The sequence below is a fragment of the Mustela nigripes genome, chromosome 14 (genome assembly GCF_022355385.1).
Source record: "Mustela nigripes isolate SB6536 chromosome 14, MUSNIG.SB6536, whole genome shotgun sequence".
NCBI lineage: Eukaryota > Metazoa > Chordata > Mammalia > Carnivora > Mustelidae > Mustela > Mustela nigripes.
This window is the reverse complement of record NC_081570.1, coordinates 25263698-25282254: the sequence shown is the minus strand read 5'-3', so window position 1 is coordinate 25282254 and position 18557 is coordinate 25263698. Positions and strand designations below refer to the sequence as shown.

At 48.1% G+C, this 18557-nt stretch overlaps 1 protein-coding gene across 1 annotated transcript in view; it reads left to right on the top strand.

The window, feature by feature from the left end:
• CSMD2 (CUB and Sushi multiple domains 2) overlaps positions 1-18557 on the top strand; it is a 611427-nt gene that overhangs the window by 279729 nt on the left and 313141 nt on the right. Inside the window, exon 6 of the mRNA XM_059377195.1 lies at positions 9511-9623. Coding sequence (XP_059233178.1) covers positions 9511-9623 — 113 coding nt within the window. The remainder of the gene's footprint in view (positions 1-9510; positions 9624-18557) is intronic.

Below are 18557 nucleotides of genomic sequence, written 5' to 3'. Positions count from 1 at the left end.
TTCTGTCCCAGGCAGACGGCAGCACGCCATGGAGGAGGACAATGTACGAGGCACCCCACATCCCGTGAGAGTGATGGGGTGGAGGTACAGGGTCAGAGGTGGAAGACCTGATGTGGGGCCACCCTTTCCGGAATCTCCCTCCCGCGGGTAGGCCCGTTCCCATCGGCCCATTGGCCCCACTGGTGTCACGTGGCCAGCCTGAGCCAATCAGGCGCGCCCTGTGGGTCACGTGGGGTCGGCGGGGCTCAGGCTCTTCAGCCGCTTGTAGCTCACGGAGGGGAGTGGGACTGACAGAAAATGAGGGAGGCGCGGGGGCACTGGAAGGTAGCTGAGGGCACGCCAGGAGCCCCCTCACCCGGAGCTCAGCACTTCAGGCCCCGCTCCATTCGCAGACACGATGCCAGTCTGCTCTTGGCAGCATCATGAGCACGGCCTCTGCGCAGTCAGGAGACGCCTCAGCCAGCAGCCTTTCTGGGTGAGCAGCCCTGCAGGGAGTGCAAAAAATGAGCACCCCAAGCCCTTCTCAAGGTGCCACCCCCAACGCATGAGCCCCAGGACCCCCAGCGGTGATGACACCCACATCCCAGGCGCAGACATTGCCGGGAGCCCTGTCCTTCCCTCTTCCTGGTTCAGATACTCGCCCTCCAGGGAGCAGTGCATCTGGAGGAAAAGCGTTTACCTGATGTAGCTTGTGTGGGTTCCCTGGGGCTAACAATTAGCTGAGCAGGGAAGAGCCCTGGTAATTTGTTGAGTTTATTGAGTTCCTTCTGGGGAAGGAGGAACATTTGCCCACATTGATTATGAGACCTCACGGTTAGTGCATTGGGGCTATGTCAGGATGAGAAGAGTCCCCCAGAAAGGTACCAGCAGCTGACAAGTGAGTAGGGGATAGGAGGAGTGCTGAGGCATCAAGGGGGTGTGGGGGCGCATCTTCATAGGAAAGCAGGATGAAACCCATTACGGCCTTGGAGGCTCTCACCACTGTCTCCAGGCTCACGTGCTGGTCTGTTTTCCCCCTCATATGCCCTCTGCTTTCACTAGCAGGATCTCATTCATTCATTGACTCATTCAAGCGTTCCTTCTTCTAGTAAGCAGTGTTTATGGAGGCGTGTTAGGTTTCCATGGAAGGTACTGATGAAAGAATTAAAGAAGAAAGAAACAGCCCCTGTCTTCAGGAGCGCACAGTTTGGAGGATGAGGCAGACCCCTGGATGATTCTTGGTGAGACAAGCACCAGGGTAGAGGAAGTGCCAGGAGTCCCAAGGTACACAGGAGAAGTCAGCCAGACTCTCTGGAGCCAGTGGCTATAAGATGCCTGCTCAAGGATGAGCCGGAAGCATCAAGAAAAGGGTGGGGCTAAATCAAAGTAGACAGGGAGGATTTGGCAAGAAGCTGACTTACCAGTCTTGGGAAGCATTCAGAACAGAGCTGAACTGACCATCTATTGGGAAGGCTGTAGATGAGATCTATACATAGCTGGCCCTTAGGCCTGGAAGTCCTGTGAAGTCCTCATCAATTAGGATTTTAATATTAACTGAATCCCACTCTCCTAGTAGCAAAGGGGATGTGATTAGAAAAGATGCCCACAGCTGAAAGCAGGAGACTGCCATTCGTTCATTCACTGATTCATTCATTCACAAGACATGTATAACGGAAGTACTCTTAGTCCTCTCCACCAGAGCAGCTTCCTGGGGTAGCTGGAATTCCCATGGCCTTGTTAGAACTTCCTGACCAATGCCCTGTGGCACTCTAAGCACCAGCTGCCTGCTGGCCATCTCCCACCCCCACCCTCAAAGCCCATGCCCTCCATGCTCCCACCAGCTGAGTCTTGCACTTTCTGAGAATCAGATGGGTCTGTTGCCAACTCTCTTGGTGCCAGTCATACTTGTTATTGTAATTATGTGATTTAAATTAAACATCACATAAACTGATGAAATATGAGTGTGAAAGGAAATAGAGTTGCATCTATGGAAACTAAATTGAGTGCTTTGGAAAGACTCCATGGAGGAGAATCTCTGAAAAAGAATTGCTTCCTAAATATTAGGTGTGAGTGACTGAGACAATTGCTCAGTTCCATCGGGGCAGGGACCAGGACTGTCTTGCTCACCGCTCCATCCCCAGTGCCCCCACACAGTGCCTGGCACATGGCAGGTGCACGATACATATTTATTGACTGAATGAGCTGTAGCTGAATCGGATATGGTGAACGATGCATTATAGATGGAGCTTATATGAGAGAGTGTGAAGAACAAAACTGTGATCAAAGAAAAGACCTTGGTACTACATTAAATGGATTGATGCATAAATGTACATTGAAGTATTTGTACACTATCAGGAAATGTTTTAGCTGTGTATGCTTTTATTATTCCTTACTTGGAAATTACTTTTTACCAACAAGCTCTGTCTGCAAGGCTTAGGGTAGGTGTCAAGAAACTATTTCTGTAAAGGGCAAGACAAATATTTGGTGTTTTACAAGTTATAGTTTCTGCCCCAACTACTCAATTCTGCCATCATAGCTTGAAAGGAGGCAATACGTAAATGAATGATCACGGTTGTGATCCAATAAAACTTTATTTATAAAAACAGACAGCAAACTACAGTTTGCCAACCCCTGTTCTAAGGAATTGACTTGTTCCACATGCCAGGCACGGTGCTGTGTTTCTGGACATAGCGAGATAAAGAAAATCCTGTCTCTGCTCTTACAGAGCTTGGCTTCTAGTCAGGGAGATGGTTATGATTTGGTGTGTCCAGTACGATGGCAGAGGCATGAGCATGGTGCAGAGGGACCACAGTGAAGGCAAATGTTTCTCCCATGGGGCAGGGAAAGAGAGAGGTGGAGAAAAGGAGACATTTTGGTTAGGTTTATGGGAGCACTGATATTTCCCAGGAAGTCAGGTAGGGCAACAGGAAAGGACATTCAGGTAGAGGGAGTAGCATATGTAGAAGCATGGAGACATAAAAGAAGCTGGGGCTCGAATGGGTGTCACTGGAGAGGGAAGACATGAAAAAGTCTAGACTTGGTAATACTGGAACCAGTGGGTGTTTGCTGCTGGGTTTCTAGCAAGGCAGGAACTTGGGGAAATCTCCCCCCAGAATATAGAGAGGGATTGAGGGCAGAGGGCAGGTCAGAAGGCTGTCTTAGTAGTCCAGGTGAGGATCATGAGGTCACAAGGCAGAGAAGATGTGGCTACAGTTGGTCACGGAGAGCAGGAATGGGAGGAGTTAAGGATGATGCCTGGTTTGGGTGACTAGGAAGATGGTGTGGATTATGGGAAGAAAGAACACTGAGGAGCAAGAATGATTGGCAGAAGCTTGGGTTTGTCCAGACAAGTCCCAGAACCTCCAGGTGGGTAGCTGGGATTTGAATTTTCATACTGTGGCTCAGCTGCTCAGAGCTGCCTGAATGACTAACTGGGTTGGGTAGGCACTGCTGAGAACCAGATATTGGGATGCCTTTCCAAAGATAGGTCTTAAGGTTCAGGGACTCCAACTGTCCATATCCAAAAGAGAGCTGCATTCATCCCGAGCTTTTTCCCAGTTCTAGGAAAATAGATGATATCATGGATTTGTCCTGGGAAAAGCATTTATCTTGACTTAGCAAGAATCCTAGGCATTTGGCTAAAGGAAAACTGATACAGAAATCATTGGTGATGAGAATGAGTATCAGAGCTGAGTCAATAAATGTTCACTTTATTGACAAGAGGTGGCTGGGGCAGTGGCAGCAGGAGTTAGGTCTCCAACAAGGGCCTTGGTGCCCTTTACCCATCACCACAAAGCCATTTCCAGAAGGGTTTTTCCTGGTTGCATCATGGTGCCTTCTCCATCCCCCAAAGAGGAGAGCAGATGGCAGGTGGGGAGGGAAGTGGGTGTGGGAGTGGGGATAAAGTGGGACACACCTCCTATATTTTGTATTCTCTCCAGCCAGCTTTGGAGTTAAGGATGGTTTCTGCTTGCCCCTGGGATGCAGAGATTCTCTAACCCTGTGTCAGATTCAGGCTGTGCACATAGCTTAGCTGAGAGATAAAGCCCGCAGGAGATGCTCTGGGAGCCCAGAAGCCATATGCTATTGACCGAGGAGTTGAGGTTGTGCAGATGAATATGTTGGAGTTCAGGCTTTGCAAGGACTGCCCATATCCAGGGAACCAGTGGGGGTGGCACCCACTGGCAAGTGCCATGCCTTGTATCCAATATGTGCTCGATGAGTAAATGAATGAGTGAATGTTCTGCTGAGCATGTCAGTTTTCAGGAATACTGAAATTTAAACCAGAAGCTCCTAATACTCCTCCCCCTCTGCGTACAGCTAGGAAGCGATTCCTCGCAGACTCGGTTGTCATCTCAGCACTCCCAGCATCCTGACTGTAGGAGAAGCTTCTTAAGAAGAAATGCTTTCCGTGAAGTCTGCTCTGAGCTCTCTTATTACCAAGACAAGAACTTAGAGATTGCTGTAGGGGAATTCAAAGCCACTTTTCCCATAATCAACTACAAGCATTAAAGGGAGCGGTTGTGGGTTTTGTTGTTGTTGTTTTTCTATTCTCCCCAAGCCAGATTCCATTAATGAAGCCCCATTTAACGGAAGTCAATTTACCAAAAAGAAAAAAAAAATTGAGTGTAATTGCTTAAATACATTTTATGCTATACTGCAGTAGCAGTTTCCTGGGCAAACTTGGAGTTCCCCAGGCCCCCCAGAGTGAAGTTAATGTGGACAGAAAGGTTTGAAGGGGAGAATCTCTCTTCGAGTTTCTCGCCTTTAATTATGATTCTAAGAGGGAGCAAAATTAAAGAGGATCCTGTGGGGGGATGAGGGAGGGGAGGAAAAGAAACAGAATGGAATTCAGCCTGAACTGTTCCACTGCCTTCTTTCATGCTTGTGTGTACGTGGCAGTACAATGCAGAGGCTGAGTACATAGGCTTTAAGTGGGGTGGTTTGAGTTTGACTCTCACCTCTGCCCATTTAATAGCTGTGTGACCTTGAATAAATTTCTTCACCTCTCTGTGCAGCCAGCTCATACAATGGGAAAGGGCCAAAAGCAGCAAGTGCAAAAGCAGAGAAGCAGTGTGTGCTCAAGTACAAGTAAGGTCTTCTGTTTGGTTGGAGATGGTTTTTTTGTGTGTCTGTGTGTGCATGTGTGCGTGTGTGCTCAGGGAAGGTAGGCAGGCAGGAGTCAGACCAGAAAGACTTTACCAAGAAGGCGACATTTGATCAAAGCCTTAGATGAAGTGAGGAGGTGAGCCACATGGATGTCTGGGAGAAGAGCCAGCTAGCAGGCAGAGGGAATGGCAAGTGCAAAGGCCCTGAGGCCAGAGGAGGTCTGGCCAGGTTTTTTTGTTGTTTTGTTTTGTTTTTCTTTTTCTTTTTCTTTTTCATTATGTTATGTTAGTCTGGCCAGTTTTGAACAGCAAGGAGACCCATGTGGCTAGAACAGAAAGAATGAGGTGGAGAGAGGAGGAGGTAGGAGAGGTGAGGACACTCTGACTTTTTTTAAGCCTAAGGCCATAGAAAGGTCTTTTACACCAAGGACAGGAACTACTGAAGACTGTTTTTAATTAACTCTATTTGGGGTAAATTTTTCAAAAAATAAAGTGACCCATTTAAATGTACAGTTTTTAAAGCTTTGACCAACGTGTACATCCCATATAACCACCATCTCCTTCACAATGTAAAACATTTCTATCACCCAAGGAGGGTCCCTTGAACTCCCTTTCAGGGGCTCCCTGCTGATATCTCTCACCCCCAGCTCTGGCAATGACTAATCTGCTTTCTTTTGCTATAGATTAGTCTTTTCCAGAGTTTCATATAAATGGAACCGTACTGTATGTTCCCTTTTATCAGTATAATACTTCTGAGAGTCATCCATGCCGTTGTGTGTGTCATTGGTTTGTTGGAGAGTTGTCAGTGACACAGGGCACTATCTCAATGGCAGAGTCTGATGTGATGACAACAACACAGAAGCCCCCAGTTCCTGGGATAGTTGCCAAGAAAACTCTCCAATGTGCATTTATGTGTGAGGAGGCAGGAGCAGAACAGAGTAAAGGTGTGAAGGCACCACAGGGCCCTAAGAGTTTAAGCCTTGGGAGGGAACAGTTAGCAGGAGTCCTAGGGATGAGTAAAGGTGTGGGAGAGATGGAAAACAAATGTCCCTTGGGGCTTCTCCAAACTGGACAGCTGGAGTTAGAGCAGGTACTGGGGCTGGAGAAGTCTCGCCTACTTCCACTTTCCATCCAGATCATTATTCTCCTCCTGCTCCTGGGACCCTGGCACCCTCCCCACATTCTATTTTGCAATAAACAGCCTTTGGTTCTGAATTATTCAGGTAAATTCTTCCTATTTCTACTTCCCTTATGTAAATAGTCTCTAAGCTTTATCATTGAGATAGAATTGAATTTGGCCTGGTGGCGGGGAGAACCACAATACTGTTTGTGGCTCCTTAGAAAACTTAAATGACTCAGCCTATAATAAACTATTTTAAATGGGACCTGGTAAAATACGGTAATTGGTTTCTAGAATAGCTCTTACCATGGCAATATAGGTCATATTACTGGAGTTTGGTGTGTGTCAGCATTTTCATTATAGTAAAAACTCAGTTTTGCCAGAGTATGAAGCCACTTGGTTAATTCCTTTGCTTATTACATATTTATAGGGACCCACCATGCTGGATCTCTTCCACTTGTCCCTCCAAATACTCTCCCTAACCTTCTCCACTTGGTTCCCTGTCTAGGAGGACTTAGCTGTGGGTGGGGCTACATCAATATGCTCCTTTTTTTCTGGCTTCTAATTGGGAGAGATCAACAGAAGCATCAGCAGGAGACTGGAGGAGGGGAGAGAGGAAAGTGAGTTCTGGGTATCCATTCCATGTTCCCTCTGGATGGGACTTCCACAAACTTCCTGAAGATCTGGGTCCTGTATGGTGGCCTTTTCCATACATCCTTTTTTTTCAGGGACACCATTTCTTCTCCAGGCCCAAGACAGCTCCATAAGCTGTATGGATACTGCCCCATCCCTGGTGTTTGTCCCTTTACAAAGAGTCCATTCATGGAACTCCTGGAATTATTCTCAGATGACTGCACCACCTGTTTTGTACTGGAATCCTGATGTCCCTGCTTTGTATCAACCATTGTGCTCAGTGCTTGGTTCAGAGATGAAAAATGCAAGTGGAAAAGAAGAAAAGAGCAGCCACCATTTACCAAAAGCTCTCTGTTTGCCAGGGACCATGCTAAGGTCTTTGTTGTGTATTGCCTCATTTAATCCTTGCAACTCTTTGAAGGAATGGTTGTCATTTTCCCCATTTTAAAGTTAAAGTTACTGAGAGCAGAAGTAATTTTTGTTAAGATAACACAGCTGATCCCTGTAGGCCCAAGCTTCACCCCCAGGCTACAGTGCCCTCTTTGAGGAGGTATCATAGGGAGACACACACCTAGATAGGGAATCATAATCCGAATGCAGTAATGTGGCATCATGGAAGAGGGAAAAGGAAAATGAGATTTCTCGAGCCCCTATGTGGCCAGGACTGGGCTATGTTCTTTGCCCATAGGTCTTCAGGCTGCTATTCATATTCTCATCCTCAGAAAGGTTCAGTAACTAGTCCTAGGTCACACTGCTACTAAGTGCTGAAGCTGGTTCAGAATCCAAATCCACGTAGCTTCAAAGCCAAGCAGAGGAGGAAAGGCTTTCTCAGGACGTGATGTTTGAGGGCTTCCCGAAATCATCTCAGGTGACATGGGGGTGCAGGAGAGAGGGCTACAGGTGGACCTGTTCCCAGCAGTAAAGGTGAAGATCTAGGAAAGGACAAAGTGTGCGTGCTTGGGAGATGTTGTTGGGGTGTCCCCACGGGGGTGGGAGCAGGCAGGAGGGAGGTGTGATATTGCCAGAGTGGAGGCATTGGGAAGCTTTGTACCTGATTCTTATGTCAGGAGGAAGATGGGGGAACACCAGTGTATGGGCCAACTGGGAGGCTGTGAGTTAGACGAGGGAAGATAAGATGGAGGGGGTTCCTGGGTGCAGGGAGCACGCAGGGGGTGGGGGAACATCACAGCTTAGCCTGAGTATGGTGGAGAGGGCCAGCACTGAGTAGAGGCTCATTCCGGCAGGGGACAGGTGGGAATGTTGAAAAGCAGCATGTCTTTTGTAGCCACTAGGGAGCCCCTGAAGGTTCCTGTGCTCCAAGAGGAAGGATCTAGTTGACCTGGAAGTTGGCCCAAGATGGCAATTTGTCAAGAGGCTAGGGCACTGAACAGTGACAGCAGGAGAGACGCCGGTGCCCTTCTCTCTGAGCTGGACTAGCTGGGAGCCAGAAGAGGCTAATCTAAGGAAGGTGGGATGGACCCAGCAGGAAGGGGAGGCTTCTTACAGAGGCAGCAGCACTAGGGGAAGAGCTAGAGGAGACCTGGGGCCTACTGAGTGATCTCAGAATGGGCTCTCACACCACTGAGGGGCTGCACTGCCTAGAGTGCCTGTGTTGGGCCTTTCCACAGACTCCCTGGGGCCTCATAGGGGTAACTGATCCTTGGCCCTGAGGTTGTTGGCTGGATTTTTTTTTTATTTATTTTCAGCATAACAGTATTCATTATTTTTGCACCACACCCAGTGCTCCATGCAATCCGTGCCCTCTATAATACCCAACACCTGGTACCCCAACCTCCCACCCCCCACCCCTTCAGACCCCTCAGATTGTTTTTCAGAGTCCATAGTCTCTCATGATTCACCTCCACTTCCAATTTCCCCCAACTCCCTTCTCCTCTCTAACTCCCCATGTCCTCCATGCTATTTGTTATGTTCCACAAATAAGTGAAACCATATGATAATTGACTCTCTCTGCTTGACTTATTTCACTCAGCATAATCTCTTCCAGTCCCGTCCATGTTGCTACAAAAGTTGGGTATTCGTCCTTTCTGATGGAGGCATAATATTCCATAGTGTATATGGACCACATCTTCCTTATCCAAGGGCATCTTGGCTCTTTCCACAGTTTGGCGACCGTGGCCATTGTTGCTATAAACATTGGGGTACAGATGGCCCTTCTTTTCACATCTGTATCTGTGGGGTAAATACCCAGGAGTGCAATTGCAGGGTCATAGGGAAGCTCTATTTTTCATTTCTTGAAGAATCTCCACATTGTTCTCCAAAGAGCCTGGATTTTTGCTGGGGGAATCAGGATCTTAGATGGGGGTGGGTGGGCTCTGCTGGGAGGACTGCAGGAGAAAGTTCCTGCAACTGCAGTCTGTGGCAAAAGGGAGTGACACCTGTCCACACTCCTGGCTCGGGGGAGGGGATGGGCCTCTGCTCCTAGCCTGAAGGACCCACCCTCTCCACAGCTTCTTAAGGTAACCCAGTGGTAGGAAGGGCCCCTAAAGAGCCACCTGAAGCTGCTCAGTCCCTAGGTCACAGGAGGGCAGCCAGGGTGGCCCCACCCTTCCTTCCCACTCTAGGCCTGGACTGAGGCCCTAGCTCCCATGGGAAATGGGTAACGCCTGCCCCTGTCTCACACCTAACCCAGCTGATGTCGTGTTCCCACAGGTTCACTGGAGCCAGCCTCCCAGCCCCGGTCATCAGCAGCAAGAACTGGCTACGGCTGCACTTTACCTCGGACGGCAACCACCGGCAGCGTGGTTTCAGTGCCCAGTACCAAGGTAGGTGGGGCTGCCATGCTTCCTCCATGGGTTGCAATGACTCCTGGGAGCAGCTCATCCTGTCCCCAGACATGCCTTTATCATCCTGTTCTTATTTGCAGACCTAGGGTCTCCACATCAGCATCTCTGCATCTGCCACGGTGGCCTGCTACCCCAGGCAGCAATGGGGTCCTGTGGCCCGAGCTGCCCTTCTCCAGGTCCCTCCCAGGCTCCACCAAGTGCCTTTGAAGAGCCAGGCACTGTGCTGGGCACTTGATAAGCATCATCTCATTTAACCCTTATCATTCCACTGTGAAGTAAGTGGTGTCACCATCCCCGTTATATGGACAAGGAAGATGAGGCCCAAAGCAATTAAGCCAGTTTCCCAAGGTTATCTGAACTCCTCCTGTCTATTGAATCCAGAGCCCATCCTCTCGATCACCGGTGTTCCATCTCCCCTGGTGTAAAGCAGAAGACCGTCTTTTGTGTTATGTAGCACCCAAATGTATTACACATGCGGGCAGGGGAGCTCTAGGAGTGCTGTAGTTCAAGTGCTCTAGTCTGTGAAGGGCTGCTTGGCAGCCAGAAACCAGACTGGGAATGGCAGGTAGAAATCGCAGGTAAGCAGGATTCTGCTACAATCCTGGAGAACTGGCTCTCCCCAAGACAGGGAGCTCCTCAGGCCTGGAGGAGATCCAAAGTCCACGGAATGTATGGGAGTAGATGAGAACATTCCTTTCAACCTTGAGTTTGCTCGAAGTACACAAAATTTATAAACACCAAGGGTGGGCTTTAGAACTTGCTCATTAAGCCCTTAACTGCTACCAATTACAAGCTGATGTTGGTTCTGATTGATTCGACAGTGAACTTGTATTGCACACCTATTAAGCAGAAGGCCCTGGAAGGCCCTCGGGAATAAAAGGTGGGGTAGGCTCACAGTGTGAGTGAGCGAGTGAGGAAAACCAGTGGTGTGCAGAGAATGGGACCATGTAAGGCTGATAAAAAGTAAGAAGTGCCTCCTGGCAGGGGTGTGCGGGGGTCAGGGGGTAGGGGCAGGGAGGAATGCAGATTCTCAGGTGGAGAGCAGGGCAGCATGTCCCTCCCAACCCTGGCTTGGAGGCTCTGGGTCCGGACAGCGGTTGGCCCATCACTCACCTGGAGGGGGCAGGGGGCAGCCCCTGCCACCAGACCCCCAGGGCCAGGCTTTCTGGCCTGAAACTAGGATAAAACTGGCACTGGAGGCAGAGGCTTTACCTGTAAAATCTGGGACCTTTCCTAAACAGCCTCACTTCCTTAGCTCAGGGTAGCAGGACACCTTTGAAATATTTAAAAAACAAACCCCAAAGCCACCCTGGTCTGATGAGCTTCACAAAGCCTCACTCTGAGAGCTTTCCTGAAAACATTTTTCCACTGCAGACCGTGGGCTTTTGTGGAAGCGAAGCACCTGGATTTTTTTTTTTTTTTTTGTATTTTCCAAAATAGAAAAGCAGAGATGAATATTATCATTTTATCTGGTTAAATAGGTGCCAGGATTTCTACTATTTCAGGTGCCTGAGGGCCCGTTTGGCATGGTCGTGGGTTACAGTTTGAAGCCAGACAATGGGGGACAAGAACCGAGCTGTGTGGCAGCCTCTAGAAGAGCTGCAGCAGGAGCATACCTGCTGTGCAGGAGGCCTGGACGAGGCCATGTCCCCCACTGCCCTGTTGGGGCCCCCACACAGCGCAGTGGCAAAATGTGTTTTTAATTCCTACATTGCAGCTGAAGAAGCTGAGGCTCAGAGAGGTTTAGTAACAAGCCCAACACACAGAGATCACACAGGTTGTAAGTGGTGAAGTTGAATTCATTCACAGGCTCGTGTGAGTTTTCTGCAAAAGCAGAGAGCCTTCTCTGAGTGGTGCCTCGAATGTCTTACCTTTCCTATTTAGCTGGTAGCTTTTAAACTTTATTTGTTAATCTCATCCCACCATAAAGAAGTACATTTTCCAACACAACCCAGTACACACATCTATCTATAGAACTAAAAAGAAAATGTCAGCAAGTGGTATTTACCCCTACGAAGCATGATGCACCCTGAAAATTTCCCATTTTTAATGTTAACTGCAGCCTCGAAGTGAATTTCACAAGTCTACAGCAGCTAACAACCCACAGTCTGAAAATCTGCTTTAGTGATGAACTTCTCAAAAGCAGGCCCTATCTTATCCTCTTCTGTCTCCCCGAATACAGCTCTTGAGCAGGTTTTACTCATTCCCGTGGGCCAGTGTTTCCAGAGAGCTTTCTCTCACTTCAGGCTTCTGGCATTTACTACTTCACCCAGTCCTAACAGTGGCTGTGGGAAGGAGGGCCTCCTCTTAGCCCCGCTCTGCAGGTGAGGGTTTCCAAGAGCCACGTAACTGACCCAAGGTCTCATCGATGGAGTGTGGGAAGCAGGATTTTCACGCCAGCAGTATTCATGCTTATAGATGGTGGCATATATACTGTGCTAATAAATGATTTTTCCCTGGGAACTTCTTTGTCTAGTGTTTTCCAGACCGGGGGCATATAGTGCAAGCATATGCAATAATCATTTAGTAACTCGGTTAGTGACTCGAGCAAGGTTCCTGAGCCTCAGCACTGTTGACATTGTGGCATGGGGAGCTCTTTGTTGTAGGGGACTGTCCACTGCATTTTGGGGTGCTCAGCAGCATCCCTGGCCTCCATCCACTAGATGCTAGATGCCAGTAGCATCTCCCTCAACACACACAGTCATGATAACCAAGAAGCTTCCACACGTGGCCAAATGACCCCCACATACAGAATCACCCCCCATGAGAACCACTGCTCTGAAGGCAAGGAGACTTGGAAATGACTAAAATAATCTGCTTGGCGGCTTGCAAATACAGCCCCAAAGCCTGGCAAAGATAGCTTTTAGTCAGGGGGCCTAGCAGGAGATAGAAGACATTTTGCCCAGCTTTCTGAGGAGGGTTTAGTGGTGGGACATTTTATAGAAGATAGGATGGGATTAAAGTTCCCCAAAAGGATGGTGAGGTCCTCAGAGACCACGCAACAGGGAGGCCTTCACCGTAGTGGGGTAGGGGCCGGGGCAGAGGGAGTAGAAGATAAGCCACCTAGCTGAACTGAGGAGCCTGACCACTGCCAACCCTCAGTGCAGGAGGAGGGGGCCTGGGAATCAGTAACCAGAGCAGGAGGAGGAGCCCAGAATCAGTAACCTGATCTCTCTCTTCTCTCTCCCTCCTGTCTGCTGTGCCTCCCATCTGCCAACCCAAAAGGAGCGAGAAACGGGAACAGAGGCCCTGCTGTGGCCCCCTGTGTACTCTGGGAGGCTAGGAGCCTTACCAGCGGGCCCCCTTGCTCTAGCAGTGCTCAAGGCAGGACAGAGAAGTGTGAGGACTGGACTGAGGGACACATCAGCAGGGGGTCAGTTTCCACAGCCCTCAGCTTGCTGGGATTAGTCTCAAGTGATTTATGGCACCTCAGGGCTAATCATTATAAACCCCTAAATGGATTGATGAACAGTTGTGTTTTTGTTTTGTTTTGTTTTGTTTTGCCCCCAGATACCAAATCATACATTGAACAAATAAATGAATAACCTACAACATGCCATATTCCATTCCCATCTCAGTCCAACAAGAACTTAGGGGTATTCTTGGCCAAACAGGATGTTCAGTACTACCTCAGGAAATCAGGGGACCAGAGTTCCAGTGTGAGTGTGCGTCTGGCTGGCTGTTGGACGGTGGGCAAGCGTGCTGAATTTTAAGCATCTTGGTGTGACACGGCCATGTGACAGCACGGAAAGGGGAAGGCGGCTATCCCAGGCTCTGCTGTCAAGGAGAACAGCTTAAAGAGAGGAACAGGCATAAATCTATAAATTGCATGCAGCCAGATAAGAGATACAATTGAGGCCTGGGAAAGGGTTCTAGGATTAGAGATAAAGGAGCAATTAGTTTAACAGGGAGCACTTAAAGAAGCCAAAATAAATAAATAAATAAAAAGAAAAAGGTGGCAGCAACATCAGTGTGGGCTCCAGAAAGATGCCACGCAGATAGTGAGGAACATTCCAGGTAGAGGGAAGACAAGAAAGGGCTAAGTCTGAGGAGCCCCGGAAACCTGCGTGTCCAGGGAGGAGCTGGGCCAACTACAGCCTGCAGGCCTGACCCAGCTCTCTGACTGTTTCTATATGGTCCTCAAGCTGAGAATGGCTTTTACGTTTTTAAACACTGAAAAAGAAAATCAGAAGGTTTCGTGACACATGAAAACTATATGAAATATTAAGTTTCTGCATCCGTAAATAAAGGTTTATGGAATACAGCCTTGCTCATTCATTTACGAAGTGTTGAGATCCTCCGGAGTGCTACCAGGCTAGAGCTGGGCAGTCTACAGCTGAGACATGACCCACAGCCCAACTCATGCACTCTCAGGCCTCCCCTCTCCCCGAAAATATTTGCTGCCCCAGCTCAAAGCCCGCCATCCAGAGTGCGGGGCAATGATCAAGGCAGCAAGCTCCGAGCCCAGAGAGGGAGACAGGGATAACACTGAGAAGCTGCACTGAAGACAGGAGATCAGAGGTCTTTTACAGGAGTTAACAAAAGTTTAACATATGGGCACCTGGGTGACTCGGTCAGTTAAGCGTCTGCCTTCGGCTCAGGTCATGATCCCAGGGTCCTGAGATGGAGTCCCACCTTGGGCTCTGTGCTCAGCAGGGAGTCTGCTTTTCTCTCTCTCTCTCTCTGCCCCTTCCCCTGCTCATGCTCTCTCTCTCAAATAAATAAATACAAATCTATAAAAAATTATTTTAAAAAAATTTTTAAAAAACAAGGGAGACATAATCATATTTTCATTTCAGGAAGATCTTTGACTACTCTCAGATGGTAATGGGAGGACAGTTAAGAGTCTCGGAGAACCTGAAATCTCCAAGGACCTAGACTTTAGGCAGAGGCAGAGAGAGACTGGAAGAGGCCTCCCCACGGTCACCTGCCTGGACTCGTGGCTTGTTAGATCTGGGAGTCAGAGGGGTGGAGGAAGGAGGCAGGGCATTCAGAGGTGAATTTTAGGTTTCTAGCTTGAGGGAGAAGGTGAAAAAATAACACTGTTAACCAAGGTGGCCTGGGGCAGAGGCACATGAGGGTGGATTTGCTTGGAACATGTTGATCTACATTGATATTGGCATATCGGGGCTTAGAGGCCATCTAGTAGGTAGCTGACTGGTCTGTCAGTCTGTAGCTCAGAGAAGCATCTGGGCTGGAGAGAGAGATGTAAAGACTCAAGGCAAAGTAGAGGCAGAGGTCACTGGTCCCCTCTCAGAACAGGAGTCCTCTTCAAATGTATAAAACATGAGAGGAGGGAGCCCAGAAGAGTGGTTTTCAAAGTGGGTTCCTTGGAGCCTGGAGGGCTTCTCCCCACAGCTGTTTTGATAGGGACTGAGCAGGCGGGGCTCTAGGTTCATCTCCACCCCCACACCATCAACTTAAACCAAAGAGCAGTTCCTCTTTGATTTGCTTTGTGTAGTGGGCATTTACCTAGAAGTGTAACTTCAGGTTCCTATACCTGAAATGTTTGGCAATCACAGAAATGGAAATTCCTTAAATTTCCTCCAGTTCTGGGAGACCACTGAGATTATATAATCAATCCTTCTGCCTCCAGGCAAGGAATATTTTCAGTCCTCCTTGCAGTGCTAATTGCTTTCTTGCTTTCTTTTCAAGCCTGCAAGGAATGACATTGAGAAGAGCCTTTTTAAATGCCCCCAGAGGCTTATGTTCACAACTGGTGAGGGTCTTTCCTGGCAAGGAAGAGAGCATACCTCCCAGCTTACTATTGCCCCGCTGGTCCCTAGAGAGGGAATGGTATTGACCCCCATGGGGCTAGTGGAAATTGAAGGACGTCCTGCTAAAATATCTGGCATGTGACAGATGCTCAGGAATTGGAACCCGCAGGCCTCAGACTGCACCAGTAACATCTACTCCCTATTATAGGGGGAACCCCTTGTGCAGTGACAGGTAGACCTGGTGGCTCCGGCTCCTCAGCCATGGGCTCTCTGCTTGTCACTCCGACATCATGGTTATTGTCCAGTGCTCGACCCTCCCTCCAGCCAAATCCTAGCCTCACTCTGCTGTTCCTCTCACTGTCTGTGTTGTCAAGTGAACTCTGGGAACCAGGAGTTGGGAGATACTCCACAGTGAGAGAATCAGCTCCTCTGCTTTCTGGAAGTCTGAGACACTGAGTCTCAGTTGTTTGCTGAAGAAACTCAAACATTTGAAACCAATTTGCATGCATCAAGATGCTTTTTATAATAACAAACCCAAGCTTCTGTTTGGGTTTGAGCCAAAGTGCCTCAGGCAGCCTATGTCCACGCTCAGATTCTTCTCTCCAATTCCCGTCCACCTGCTGAGCTGCTCAACCCTTGCCAGCCTCATTGTTATGTTCTGGATATCCAGGTGTCCTCCATGAATCGCAGACTTGCTGCTTTCAGGCTCAGGAGCCCAGAGCCCAGTGCCCCTGAGGCCAGCCTTCTAAACTCAATCAAAAGTGAGTCTGAACTGAAAACAGCATGAACACAAAATACAGCACCCCTCACCTCGCCTGCTTTCAAGGGCAACCCAGTCCTTTTGCCAGGAAATGAACTCCAAGCACATATTCTTCTAACAGTTGGTCATTTCTTCATCCACACAGTCATCGGACAGTTCAGGGAAACTTCTGTGTGCTTGGCTGTCAGTCACAGGTCACAGATCTGTAAGCTTGGAGGACAAATAGCTAGGAGAATAGGACATGACATCACAGTAGAAAAAGGGCTTCAACAGACGCCCGGATGAAATCTTGTAAGGGCAGTGACTTCTCCCTGAGGAGGAGCCACAGCCACAGAGAGGAGATAGCCTTTGAGTCAGGCCTTCGCCAGCCAGAGGTAGCCAAGCAGGGAAGAGGGGAAAAAGACATGCCAGGTAGAGCAAAAAGTATTGCCCAGGCCATGAAACCAACAACTGATGGCCATAGGAATTCCCTTAAATATCTTTCTTCTGGTCATTTTCTGACTTGTCAGAAGTTGCTTGTGAAGACCACCACACAACCTGTTAACAATGGCAAAGCACGAGTCTAGAAATTGGAACATTCCACTCTCATACTGCCCGCCACCTACCCTGCCAGGATCCTTGTCTTCTTGAGGGATTCCAGTGGCTACAAGGTTTGCTGTGGTTAACCCACAGGCCACACCAGCAGCACCCAACAAAGTACTTCTTACAGACATCAGTTGTTTTGTACATCTTACTGCCCATAGTTGGGTTGATGATTTCTTTTTCCACCATATTCAAAATGCCACCCAGCATAGTGTTTAAGCAGCTTCTGAGGAGCTGGACATTATTTTCTAAACTATCGACAATCCTTCCTCTCCTGGATTTTTGGCAATGGTCGTTGGTGGCATTTTGAATGTTCTCTTTCCATTGTTGCTATACCAGTTTTTTGCTCTTTTTTAGCTAGAGCAGTGAATTTAAAGTGGGAATGCACCAAAGCAAGGCACCCAGACAGCGCCTTTTCCAGCAACGGGTCTTGGAGCATTCCCTGTATCTGTTACTCCTTCCTTTCATTCTCTTCCATGTCACTTGTCCTGGTGACCTTCAGCACAGCTCTGCCATCTAAAGTGTCACCAGATGTCCCTGGAGCTTTTCTTTTCCATGGTCACTAGTAGTGATTACCTGAACATTTCTCTTTTTGAATCTTGTCACTTCTCTCTTGCAAGTATGTGCCATCATCTTCCGTTACAATAACCTTTCCAACTTTTTCTAAATCATGAAGCAAATGATCTTGAAAATTCAGAGCCTAGCTCTCTTTTCCAAATATCACACCATCAGTAGCAAAAGCTTTGTTGGTTCTTTCCCTGAGACCAGAACCTGAAGCTTGGGTTGCTATAATCAACAAGCTGACATTTACCCTATTCCAAGTGAGTGTACTGAGGGCATCTTCAGCAGTCATAACCCAAGACTTTCATTGGACATTGGTGGTTTCAAGACTGAGTACCATGGACTGGACACCGGAAACCCTAAGTATCCTAGAATTTCCACTTCTGAACTATTGATGTCTTATTCAAGTAGGGAGATACGTAATTTTTGGCACCTTCTGTGCCTTTGATTCCTGCCTTTGATTCCTTCTGTGCCTTTGATTCCTGTGTTTTCCTGCCCCATATTGCAAGGATATTTGTTGAACCTTTGTGATTCCATCAGAAACAATATTGCTGATTTGTCTGTCTCCATTTGCAGAAACTGTAGCAAACTGAGCAATGTCTTCACAAGTTCTCACAGCTTTAGGCTCCTAGTAAGTTTAGGAATTGCAGTATCAACACACAACATCACACCTTTCCTGATTTCCATTAGATTAACACCTTTGCTCATCTTCTCAAAGCCTTCCATGGCCATGGCGCATGCCGGTACAGTGGAAAAAGTGATGCCACCCCAGCCTCTTTATTTGTGTGTTGGCAAAATCCTGATCAACAGTGGCACAATCGTCTTATATTTATCCCTCACCAAGTCCACTGACCTGGCAGCCGAAACCCCATCTTCCGTTACATTGAGGCTTTCTCAGCTCTATTCCATACCACTGCTCTTTCCACTGTTCTTCTCCATAGTAAGGGTTTCAGCATCTGCTAGAAGGTCTGTACCTTGAAGCATTAGATCTTGGGCATCTGCAGCAAATTTTCCATCTTTGGCATAAATCTGAGAGAGGTAAGGAGCGAGTGTGCTAGACATTGACTTTGTCTAGCAAAGAACTGTGAATAATGAAAGCATATGTGCAGGGCTGGTGGCCAAGCAAGAGGCAGGCCATCAGTGACAAGGGAGGGACAGGGGCAAGTTTTATTTCTTTTTTTTTTTTTAAATAAATTGATTTATTTATTTTCAGAAAAACAGTATTCATTATTTTTTCACCACACCCAGTGCTCCATGCAATCCATGCCCTCTATGATACCCACCACCTGGTAC